The sequence below is a fragment of the Lynx canadensis genome, chromosome F2 (assembly GCF_007474595.2).
Source record: "Lynx canadensis isolate LIC74 chromosome F2, mLynCan4.pri.v2, whole genome shotgun sequence".
NCBI lineage: Eukaryota > Metazoa > Chordata > Mammalia > Carnivora > Felidae > Lynx > Lynx canadensis.
This window is the reverse complement of record NC_044320.2, coordinates 41,938,361-41,951,241: the sequence shown is the minus strand read 5'-3', so window position 1 is coordinate 41,951,241 and position 12,881 is coordinate 41,938,361. Positions and strand designations below refer to the sequence as shown.

The window sequence follows — 12,881 nt, the reverse complement described above, 5'->3', positions numbered from 1 at the left end:
TGGTAGCACCGCATATTTTCTGTTTTTCTGGCAACCACTGCTCTACTTTTTATCACAATGATTTTGTCATTTTGAAAGGTTATACAAGTGGAATTATATAGTATGTTATCCTTCAAGATTGGCTTTTTTTCTTTTTTTTTTTTTTAATGTTTATTTTTGAGAGAGAGAGAGGGAGAAAGAGAATGAGCAGGGGAAGGGCAGAGAGAGAGGAAGAGAGAGAATCCCAAGCAGTCTCTGTACTGTCAGCACAAAGCCTGACATGGGGATCCATCTCACCAGCTGTGAGATCATGACCTGAGCCGAAATGAAGAGTCGGAAGCTTAACTGACTGAGCCACTCACGTGCCCCAAGATCGGCTTTTTTCATTTAGCCTAATGCCCTTGACATCCACCTAAGTTATTGCATTGTGTCAATAGTTTGCTTATTTTCATTGCTGAGTAGTATTGGAATAGGATGTGTATTTTAATCACATATTTGGTAGTTTGCTTCCCATTCTTGAGTCTAGATCTTGTGATCCCTGTTGCATCAGGCTGTCCAAGCTCAGATCTTTGTGCAGTTATTTGGAGCTATGTAGACATATCTGTGGTTGATTACTAAAATACATGTAATGTGTCAAGTAATATGTGTAAAATAGTTAACAATAAAGGCATAGTTGAAAATGAAGTGAGCAGGGTAAAGGATAGACAAAAGTGCACAGAATTTTGAAAATGTTCAGAGAAAGGAAAAACAGCTAATTGTGCAGATTGTGTTTGACATATATTTTTTAAAAATCTTTTTTTTAAGTGTTTGTTTATTTTTAAGAGAGTGAGCGTGCATGAGCAGGGAAAGGCAGAGAGAGGGAGACAGAGGATCTGAAGCAGGCTCCACACTGACAGCGGAGAGCCCGATGTGGGGCTCTGAACTCATGAACTGTGAGATCATGACCTGAGCTGAAGTTGGAGGCTTAACTGACTGAGCCACTCAGGCACCACCCCCCCCCCACCCATATATTTCTATCTTATTTCACACTGTATATCCTTTAAAGTAGTTTGAGGGTAAACCCGTGGCATGAGTAATTTGCTTCATTGTACTGTAGCTTTTTCCTAACATCCTTGAAGTAATCTCCACATGCCCAGTAGGTTAGTTAGGCCGGATCTAGACCTGATTTCTGGTACTGTTTTCTCAGGGGATGATGGTTTCAGGTCTGGTTATTAGAGTTCTGGTTGTTCCACATTAGAAGTTTCCAGAACACTTTCTCTTAAAGCTATGGTGATATGAAGAACAGAAGCTTATGTGTTCTATCAGTGCTAAGCTCTCTAGGCCTTGCAGTTGGTATTCTTTGACCAACTGATAGAATTTTTCCATCTCTTACACTTTGTTTTCTGGTCTTAATCTTATTCAGGGTGCTGGAAAATCTTTATATGTGCTGATGGCCTGAAGTATTTCTCATTTTGGAATCTATTATTTTTTAATTTTTAAAAAGTGTGTGGTTTTTTTTGTTTGTTTGTTTGTTTGTTTTTTTTGAGAGAGAGACACAGAATCTGAAGCAAGCACTAGGCTCCAAGCTGTCAGCACAGAGCCTGATGCGGGGCTCGAACTCACAAACTGTGAGATCATGACCTGAGCCAAAGTTGAATGCTAAACCAACTGAGCCACCTAGGCACCCTGGAAGACTTAGTTTTAGAAGAGAGCATGGCTATTAGGTTTCTTGACTAGACTAGACCCTTATCGCCTTTCTCCTTTGCTATTCTTATCAGAACAAAGTCATGTGATACCATGGCTGATGGAGGAATTGGCAATAAAAATGCAGATCCCTGGAGGAAGTAGAGGTTGTTAGAAATATGCTAAGGAACAATGGATTTGTCAGACTTGGGTTTCTCACTAAGGGATCACTTGGGAGATAACATTTGGAAAGACAGAATTGATTTTAGCCAGGCAAGGACAAGAAGTCCTTGTGTTTAGTATGTTAGCAGAGGAAAAAAGAGTTTTATATGACTGACAGTACAAGCATTGGGGAAAGGCAAGGGCACACATTTGCTGAGAAGTAATGAAAAAAGAGCAGTGGGCTTTTTTCTTTGGACTGTGGAATAGGCTGAGACATAAACAGACTGTTTAAATGGAAACTCTTAGGGAAATTTGGAAGTGAACATGTTTTTTAGAGTGAATGGAGTTACTTTCACAATACAAAAGCCCATCGCCACGTCTAGCAAAAGCCACCGTTGTCTTATATTTATTACTTTACCTCTTATGATAAAAGAAAAATGTACTGACTTTTTTCCCTTTGTCTTCCTGAAATTCTCAATATGGTTTTGAACTTTGAGGATTTATTTATCTCTGTGTTTTATTTAAGATCTTATTGTTTATGTAAGGATTTAATAATAATTATGTGACTTAAAAACAAAATTTCTAGAATTATATAGCTTAAAGTTGAACCAGTAACAGGGCTGCAACTTTGAGGTAACAACCTCATGGATTTTTATAGTAATGAAGCTACTGATATTTAGTTTCTTTCTTTTGTTTTCCCTAGAGGTTTTGCTACTTGTTGATGAGTGCTTCAACTTACACGTTTATGATGATGTGGGAGTACAGCCACTATCTCTTATTTCTTCAAGCAATATCTCTATTCTTGCTAGATAGTTTTTCACTGGAGCAAAGTGAGAAGGTACTTTGAATTTTAAAATTGTGGTTTTAAATCCGGAGAATAAATATTTTTATAGTGTCGTATCTTTAGGTAATTTGGCTTCTAAGCTTTATTTTGAAATTTTTGTTGTTTGGGTTTTGTTTGTTTGTTTTGGGGGGCAGCGGTGGGATTATTTTGAAATGTTTTAATAGGCTCTGACTTCACACTTGTACTCAAAAGATTGTTAAACTCATTCTCCCAGCCATTTAAGAAGGACTTCGAAATTCCCTTCAAGACAGCCTGCTTACCCAAAGTCACCATGTGCTTTTGCTCTTTTGAGCCATTTCTCCTTCCCTTTCTATTTCTTTAAACGAACAAACAAAAAAAAAAAGTGAAATATAGAATAGACACAAAAGAGTGTATATACGCTGTGTAAATATACTATATGGAATAAAACATGACTGTTTGACCATCCAGGCCAAGAAATAGAGCATTTGAATACCCAGAAGTCCCGCTTTTAACTGCTTCCAGTCACATCTTGCTCCCTCCCCAACAGAGGTTCACTGTCCTGAGTTTTGTTAATCCTTTCCTCCTGTTTCCTTGTGGTTTTTACCACCTATCTATATATTCCTTAAAACATGCTGAAAATAATGTATTGTTTACTTTTGTCTGATTTGCTTTTGAGATTCATCCTTGATGATGTACAGACCTATATTTCTTTCATGTTTATGTATTTACACATTCTATTGTTGATGGACATTTCAGGTTTTTTTCCAGTTTATTGTCCATGTGACCAATGCTGCTATAAGCATTCTTACCTGGGACATAAGTGTAAGATTTTTCTAGAGTATACACTTCATAGTGGAATTACAAGTCAAAGGATATATGCATATTCAACCTAACCACATACCAAGCCTTTGTTCAGAATGGTTCTATCAGTTTATATAACTGCCTACAGTGGTTAAAGGTTCCCATCAGTATTTGGTTCCTTTTTTTATCTTTATCTTTTTCACTCTTTTCTTATCTTTTATTTATAAACATTTATTAAGTATTTAATATGTTGTCCAAGCCAGAAACTCGTGGGTCTTCTTGCTCTTTCTTTTCTTCATCCTATATATTTAGATGATCCAGAATCCTGATGAATATCAACATTTAGGTTAATTGAATTGAGGGTGTTTAACATAAAGAGTCATTAATCAAATACAATGCCATTATCTTATTAATTGAAAGGGTAGTAAGAACCCAAAAGCATCATACAGGAAGCAACTGCAGGAAGCAGTTACCACCACTAGAGTTGAGGGAGCAAAGGGGAGAAATTGGAGTTTTTAAAACTTCAAAACTTAGAAGAGGAACCCCTGTGGAGCTGAAACTCAGGCTTCTAAGGAGGGGCTGGCTGCCTCCCAGCTTTGCTGGAGTCTCTGAACTGGAGAAATGGAACCCAGACTTCTGAGAATGGGGGCTCTGTCCAGCTGGCCCTGGGGTCTCCGGGGCAAGAGAATGTGTTAAAGCTGGTCTGTCGAGTGTTGGAGAAGCTGCACATGCATTTAGCTGCTTTAGCTGGAAGGAATTGTTCTAGTGGAGTGAAGAAGTATTGCTGATATGATACTCACAGGAACTGCAAAGCAGACAGGAAGCCACAAGCTCCTCCCTTCTTCTTCAGCCTTATTATCTCTCTCTAGCATTTCATATTGGCAGAGTTTAATAGGGAGCCAACTGGAAAAGCAGAGACATAGAAAGCAGAGTCCTCAACCCCAGCATTACAAGACAGTGGGTAGAGGGATAGGTTTGGAGCTAAGAGACAGTCACTCAATAACTAGCACACATCTCCAGAACCAGCATCCAAAATCAGGAAGTAGAATTTTTTTTAGCACCTGGAAGATCCCATTGTGCCTTCTCCCAGTCAATGTTTCAGCCTTCCTACAGTGAGGTATTTCTTTTTCTTAATGGCTCTGGCCTTCTAAGAGGCCAGATATTTTTTTTCTGTTTTTCTTTTTCTTTCTCTTTTTCTTTTTCATTTTCTTTTCTTTTCTTTTCCCTTTAATACTCTGTCTTTTGATTTCCTCCCCTAACTAATGTCTATATTTTGTCTTAGTTTTCCCTTTCCAAAAGGAATTAATCTTATGGTAGAGAAAATTACTATATTATTGAATTTTAGAAAAGAAATCTTTTTTTTTTTTTTTTAGAAAAGAAATCTTCTAAGACAAACAACTTTCTTGGGAGATCTTCTATTAGGATATTGAATTTGACTTTCTTTTTTTTTTTTTTTTTTTTTTTTTTAACGTTTATTTATTTTTGGGACAGAGAGAGACAGAGCATGAACGGGGGAGGGGCAGAGAGAGAGGGAGACACAGAATCGGAAACAGGCTCCAGGCTCCGAGCCATCAGCCCAGAGCCTGACGCGGGGCTCGAACTCACGGACCGCGAGATCGTGACCTGACTGAAGTCGGACGCTTAACCGACTGCGCCACCCAGGCGCCCCATTGAATTTGACTTTCTTATGCTCACTGTTAAATGGACCAAATCTAAAAATACTGGTCTCTGGTGCTACATTTCATGGCAATGTTTTTACTAGGTGGTGTTTGGGAACTGCTGCTAAAGATTATAATTTTTGATGTATGCAGTTTGATGATGTATAGATGGATTTTAATAACAGGGCAAGCAAGCCAAGTAAAATTAAATCAGAACCTAGGACTAAGATTTTTTTCAGTCTGATTTAGATGTCCTTGGTTTTAAAGCTTTTTACTTTGCTTATAAGAGTTATTTCTAAGAAAATAAGAAATTCATTTCATACCATAACATTAAAAATACAGATTAAACATTTGTATAATATATCCTAAATTATAGTAGAGCATTTATTTTATAATTGGATTATAATAATATAATTGGATACTAATAATTATTTATAATCTACTCTAAACAAAACCAATGAAAAGATGTACAGTAAGATTCATTTTATTCTCATTCATCTTATTTTGTTTCAACAGGTTCATGAAGTTTATAAAATCTATATATTTTCTCTCTTTCTGGGATATTTACTGCAGTTTGAGAATTCAGCTTTATTGGTGTCTCCTCTATTAAGTTTAGTAGTAGCCTTAATGCTTGCTAAGTGCCTTCAGGTAATAAGAATTGCCTTTTTATCATTCTTGTGGTAAATTTTTTAATTGTTCATTTTTCATGCCTCACTTTTGTGTTCATGGTTTTCTCCACAGCTGAATGTGAAAAAAGGAACTTTTATAGCCAAAATAATGAAAGTGATTAATTTTTACTTGGTGTGTACTCTGACAGTGACACTGAATATTATAATGAAGGTAAATAACTCTGGGTCTGAAATTCATGTAGAAGAGCAAGTTGAATAATGAAAGTACGGGGCTAAATTTTAATGAGCATGATAACATAGCATGGTAATAAAGTTTTTACAGTAAAATTACAAGTTGAACAATGATCATTCTTTCATGAGAATATAGGATTCTGATTCTTTTCTAGATACGCTTAAAAGATACACCTTATTTTCCATTTCATTTAAAATATTAAGTAATATATGGAGTAAATTGAGATGAGTAAAAGTGTTCAAAAGAGTTTGTCAAGTCTCCTTGCTTCATAGTTATAGCATGTATTATTTAATTCCTTTTTAATTCATATTTTTTGTTTTATAGTCTTGCTGTGTTTTCAATTTCTAGACAGAAACATATTGCTGTGAGCATAGCTAATAGTTCTTTGTTGTAACTAGTGTTTTTTACTTCCAGATGTTTGTCCCACACAAAGAAAATGGGCACATGCTGAAATTCCTTGAAGTAAAATTTGGATTAAATATGACTAAGTAAGTTTTATTTATTAATTTTTTTAAGTTTATTTATTTTGAGAGGGAGAGAGTGCATGCACAAGTCAGGAAGGGGCAGAGAGGAAGAGAGAGAGAATCCCAGGCAGGCTTGGTGCCATTAGCACAGACGCTGACACAGGGCTCAAACCCACAAATTGTGAGTACATGACCTGAGCCGAAACTAGGAATTTCGGCTGAAATTGACTGAGCCACTCAGGCACCCCAGTAAGTTTTAGATTATATAAAAATTTATCTAGGGGCTCCTGGGTGGCTCAGTTGGTTAAGCATGTGACTTTGGCTTAGGTCATGATCTCCTGACTCTTGAGTACAAGCCCCGTATCAGGCTCTGTGCTGACAGCTCAGAGCCTGAGCCTGCTTCAGATTCTGTGTCTCCCTGTGTCTTTCTTCACCCCCCCCACCCCCCCATGCACGTGTGCTCTCTCTCCTTCTCTCTTTCTCAAAAATAAACATTAAAAATTTTTTTTTAAAAATTTGTCTAACCCTATACCACTTAGAAAATATAGAGCAAAAATAATCCAAGGGGTAGTAGACACTTAATTACATGCCACTTAGAAAATAAATAATTTGGGGGCGCCTGGGTGGCGCAGTCGGTTAAGCGTCCGACTTCAGCCAGGTCACGATCTCGCGGTCCGTGAGTTCGAGCCCCGCGTCGGGCTCTGGGCTGATGGCCAGGAGCCTGTTTCCGATTCTGTGTCTCCCTCTCTCTCTGCCCCTCCGCCGTTCATGCTCTGTCTCTCTCTGTCCCAAAAATAAATAAACGTTGAAAAAAAATTTTTTTTTTAAAAAAGAAAAAAAGAAAATAAATAATTTGGAAAATTACAATATCTAGGAGAAATATATTAATATTTTTTCTCATTAAAAAAAATCTCATTTAGGGGCGCCTGGGTGACTCAGTTAAGCGTCCGATTTCAGATCAGGTCACAGTCTCACGGTTTGTGAGTTCAAACCCCACGTCAGGCTCTGTGCTGACAGCTCAGAGCCTGGAGTCTGCTTTGGATTCTGTGTCTCCCTCTCTGTCTCTGCCCCTCCCCTGCTCATGCTCTGTCTCTCTCTGTGTCAAAAATAAATAAAAACATTAAAAAAAAATCTCATTTAGGTGTTTTATAAATTAGATGTACTTAAACCCTAATAGTGTGACAGCGTTTGAGAGTATTTTTTCTCTTAATGCAGAACAATGATACAGTCTAAAGTCAGAATAAATTAAAGATATAAAATAAATAAAGAACTAACGTAATTAAAAAAATTTTTTTAGGGGCGCCTGGGTGGCGCAGTCGGTTAAGCGTCGACTTCAGCCAGGTCACGATCTCGCGGTCTGTGAGTTCGAGCCCCGCGTCGGGCTCTGGGCTGATGGCTCAGAGCCTGGAGCCTGTTTCCGGTTCTGTGTCTCCCTCTCTCTCTGCCCCTCCCCCGTTCATGCTCTGTCTCTCTCTGTCCCAAAAATAAATAAACGTTGAAAAAAAAAAAAATTTAAAAAAAAAATTTTTTTTAAATGTTTATTTTTGAGAGAGAGAGCGCGAGCGAAAGAGAGAGAGTGAGAGAGAGAGAGAGAGAGACAGCATGAGTGGGGGAGGGGCAGAGAGAGAGAGGGAGACACAGAATCTGAAACAGGCTCCAGGCTCTGAGCTGCGGGCCTTGAACTCAGGAACAGCGAGATCATGACCTAGACTCAAGTCAGACACTTAACTGACTGAGCCATCCAGACCCCCCAAGAACCAATGTAATTGTAACCACTAAAAATGTTTGCGTCAAAAAGAGGTGGGCAGTAAGATACTTATTTCATAGCAAAGAAATGAGATCATAATAGTGGATTAGATCAGAAGCTGACTTTTAAATTCAAGAATAATGTACCTTTTGTTTGTTAAATGCATTTTTTAAATCTAAAGTGAAATAAATGACTTATGCACTGATGGAGTCCACTTGCATAACAGAAAAAATATTTACACATTTTTCTAGTTCTTCTAATATACCTTAGAACCTTATAATTCACTGTGATTACATGGGATTTCAGATGCTGTGCATGGAATTTTATGTGTGTTATATCACAGTTAATAAAGCTTTTGACATGGTTTAAACACTTCAGAAATCTTCTGAAGTTTGTTAAGTCAGGTATGGATATCTACTGAGGTAAAATCCTGTAAGAGGCCATATACTCCGTAAGGGCAGGGATCATGTCTTTTTCAGGGATATTTATAGGCCTGACACTTAGCAGGCAATTAGGAAAAATTGGTTATAGATCTCCATAATTGACTAGCCTTTCCCCTGACTTTTTCTGTAACTTTGGAAAACTCTAGAGTTCACAAATAGGATTAAGGGCTGCTTTTGTCTAGCATTTCTTAGTTGATGTTATGTAGTGCCCCTTTCTTCAGCATGTCAGGTACTAGATTTGTTTCACTGGGTAATATAATAGGTATTTTAAGAATAAGGTAGTGTCTCTGTCCTTAAGAATATTGACATCTCACTTGGTAGTTTTTGTACAGTTAATAACATGGGTGGTATAAATAGTAAATGCCTTACACTCACATGTGCCAACTGGGTATTAGGATTTGTAGTTCACCAGAATGTCAGGAAACATTTCTTTTTTTTTTTTTAATATATATTTTTTAATTTTATTTTTTTTAATTTACGTCCAAATTAGCGTATAGTGCAACAATGATTTCGGGAGTAGATTCCTTAATGCCCCTTACCCATTTAGCCCATCCCCCTTCCCACAACCCCTCCAGTAACCCTCTGTTTGTTCTCTATATTTATGAGTCTCATCTGTTTTATCCCCCTCCCTGTTTTTATATTATTTTTGTTTCCCTTCCCTTATGTTCATCTGTTTTGTCTCTTAAATTCCTCATATGAGTAAAGTCATATGATACTTGCCTTTCTCTGACTAATTTTGCTTCACTTAATACCTTTTAGTTCCATCCATGTAGTTGCAAATGGCAAGATTTCATTCTTTTTAATTGCCAGGTAATACTTCCTTGTATGTATAAACCACATCTTCTTTATGCATTCATCCATCGATGGACATTTGGGCTCTTTCCATACTTTGGCTATTGTTGATAGTGCTGCTATAAACATGGGGGTGCATGTATCCCTTTGAAACAGCATACCTGTATGCCTTGGATAAATACCTAGTAGTGCAACTCCTGGGTCGTAAGGTAGTTCTATTTGTAATTTTTTGAGGAACCTAGATACTGTTTTCCAGAGTGGCTGCACCAGTTTGCATTCCCACCAGCAGTGCAAAAGAGATGCTCTTTCTCCACATCCAACATCTGTTGTTGCCTGAGTTGTTAACATTAGCCATTCTGACAGGTGTAAGGTGGTATCTCATTGTGGTTTTAATTTGTATTTCCCTGATGATGAGCGATGTTGAGGATTTTTTCGTGTGTTGGTTGGCCATCTGGATATCTTCTTTGAGGAAGTGTCTATTCATGTCTTTTGCCCATTTCTTCACTGGCTTCTTTGTTTTTTGGGTGTTGAGTTTGGTAACTTTTATAGATTTTGGATACTAACCCTTTATCTGATATGTCGTTTGCAAATATCTTCTCCCATTCCATCAGTTGCCTTTTAGTTTTGTTGATTGTTTCCTTCGCTGTGCAGAAGCTTTTTATTTTGATGAGGTTCCAGTAGTTCATTTTTGCTTTTGTTTCCCCTTGCCTCTGGAGACATGCTGAGTAAGACGCTGCTGCGGCCAAGATCAAAGAGGTTTTGAGGACACATTTCTGTTGAGACAGACTTTCAAGAACCAGTAATGAAATGTTAATAAATATTGGATGTGCACGATACTAGGCCAGGTATTCTGAGCTATTAAAAAATGACTATAATCTTAAACTAGCAAATTGTATTAAGTGCTATAATAGAAGGATAAGTAAAGTGCCATGGGAATATGGGGAAGGAAAGATTGAGACTGGGTGACATGGAAGAATATTCATGAAATTGAAATTTGAATTGGATCTTACAGAATTAGTACCTTTAATAGGCAAATAAAAAAGACATGAATTCATCATACAATCATATATACAAGACAGTTGGATAGCAGCCTCTTTGATACAGTTGTATTGCTGCTTGACACATTGTGAAACTTTGACCTTTAATTCTAAACCCAGTGATTTGTGAAGCAGGCATTCTCAGGCCACCCATGAGCTCTCCCGAAGATCACTCCATCTCTTAGCTCCTTTCCCAGGGTTAGGATTAAGGATAAAATGGTGGTTGGAGATGGGTCAGATGTTGAGAATGCAGATAAAACTATATATAAGCAGGAGCCTTGTTAATCATATTTAGCTTAGAGTCAAAAGAAGTTTATCTTGATTCTTATAGCTTGAAATGTTTATGTGTTAAATCTTATGACTTCTGTCGTAATAATTAGGTTACTCTCTTAAAATGAGTCCTGTGGGGCACCTGGGTGACTCAGTGGGTTAAGCATCCAGCTCTTGATTTCAGCTCAGGTCATGATCTCATGGTTCATGAGTTTGAGCTCCATGTCCAATTCTGAGCTGACAGCATGGAGCCTGCTTGGGATTCTCTGTCTCCCTGTCTCTCTGTCCCTCCCTGGCGCACTCGTGTGCATGCTCTCTCTCTCAAAAATAAATACACTTAAAAGAAATATTTTTCAAAATGGGTCCTAGTTGAATTACATTTATCCATATAAAACAGGACTGTCCAATAATATAATGTGAGTCACATATGTAATTTTCTAGGAGCCACATTAAAAAAAGTAAAAAGAGGGGCGCCTGGGTGGCTCAGTCGGTTGGGCGTCCGACTTCGGCTCAGGTCATGATCTCATGGTCCGTGCGTTTGAGCCCCGTGTCGGGCTCTGTGCTGACGGCTCAGAGCCTGGAGCCTGTTTCAGGTTCTGTGTCTCCCTCTCTCTCTGACCTTCCCCCGTTCATGCTCTCTCTCTGTCTCAAAAATGAATAAACGTTAAAAAAAAAAAAAAAAGTAAAAAGAGGCTCAGTTGGTTAAACATCCAACTTCAGCTCAGGTCATGATCTCACAGTTTGTGAGTTCGAGTCCCGCATTGGGCTCTGTGCTGACAGCTCAGAGCCTGGAGCCTGCTTCTGATTCTGTGTCTCCCTCTCTCTGCCCCTCCCAGGCTCACGCTCTTGCTCTCTCTCAAAAATAAATAAACGTTAAAAATTTAAATGAAGTAAAATAAATTTTAAAAAAGGTAAAACGAAACAAGGGAATTTTATTTTAATTATAAATTAATTTAATCTGATTTATTAAAATATTTTAATGTGCAAACAGTATAAAAATTACTAATGAGCTATTTTGTATTCTTTTGTCCTTTTTCATTTTCTTTTATGTTTGAAATCCGGGATACTTAAAGTAGATCTCCATTTGCATTGGCCGCATTTCAAGTGCTAATGGCCCCATTGTATCTAGTAGCTACCATGTTGAGCACTGCAGATGGAAGGGTTGGACAGCTCAATTTTTTGTTGTTTCCAGATAAAAATAGAAAGTGAAACTCTATTGAAACCATATTGAATTCTAGAGATGGTCACATTACATAGCAGCAGTTTTACATTTATTACAGATAATACAAAGCAGCAGTTTTACATTTATTAGGGCAATTTGTTGAGAAGAGTTACTAATGCTATTATCTTCATTTATAAAGGGTACTGTTACAAGTGAATTTAGGAAATGTGTTTTGTGTTTTATGTTTTTATTGAGATAATACTTTTATGTTCAGTAGTTTATAACATCTATGATTTTAACATCATGCTTTTTGTTTTCTCAAGGAATTTTACAATGAATTGGCTCCTGTGTCAAGAATCCCTGCAGGCACCATCTCAAGATTTTTTTTTGCGATTGACACAGTCTTCTTTATTACCTTTCTATGTTTTAGTGTTAATTATTTGTTTTCTTTCTATGATGCAAGTTATTTTTAGGAGAATTAAGTAAGTACCTATGAGAATCATCACATTGCTAACTAATACCTTATGGAAATATGTAAACTATCAATTTTTAGTATCCTTCCAATATTTGTGTATTTGTTTTAGAGTTTCTAGTTCCATTCTCTTGTTATGAACATGTACAATATCGTTATAACTTAACCAGATAATATTCAAATTTGTTTATACATCTAAATACATGATGTACAAATTTAATGTAGGAATAATATTAATTTAAACTGTTAGACTCCTTCACTAATTTAGTCATATTTTTACTGAATGTAAGAATAATTTTTGTAACCTAAATGAAGCTAGTAATGTAAGTGATTTTAAATTATCAAGACTATTTTAAAATATTTTTGTCATGGCTGAAAGCAATAACTAGTTAAGTGATAATCTTGGAAAAGGAACCTAAAGATCTTTTTTGTCATATTTCCTGAATTTTCATATTTAGTCTTCACTGAGTCAGTTTCTTCAGGTTCTTAAAAGCCCTTTCAAGGACTTGGAGATGTATATAAGTTAGGCATTTGACTATCAGAATATACTTTCAGATTTCAAGAAC

General features: G+C 37.0%; 1 protein-coding gene across 7 annotated transcripts in view; it reads left to right on the top strand.

The window, feature by feature from the left end:
- Positions 1 to 12,881, top strand: part of DPY19L4 (dpy-19 like 4) — a 68,538-nt gene that overhangs the window by 27,541 nt on the left and 28,116 nt on the right. For 5 of the 7 annotated variants that reach the window (XM_030303978.1, XM_030303977.1, XM_030303975.1 and 2 more), the window contains 5 exons: positions 2,507 to 2,641; positions 5,584 to 5,715; positions 5,809 to 5,907; positions 6,343 to 6,416; positions 12,167 to 12,325. In XM_030303978.1, the coding sequence (XP_030159838.1) occupies positions 2,507 to 2,641; positions 5,584 to 5,715; positions 5,809 to 5,907; positions 6,343 to 6,416; positions 12,167 to 12,325 (599 nt within the window). The remainder of the gene's footprint in view (positions 1 to 2,506; positions 2,642 to 5,583; positions 5,716 to 5,808; positions 5,908 to 6,342; positions 6,417 to 12,166; positions 12,326 to 12,881) is intronic. The other 2 variants (XM_030303979.1, XM_030303980.1) reach the window with 2 other exon arrangements.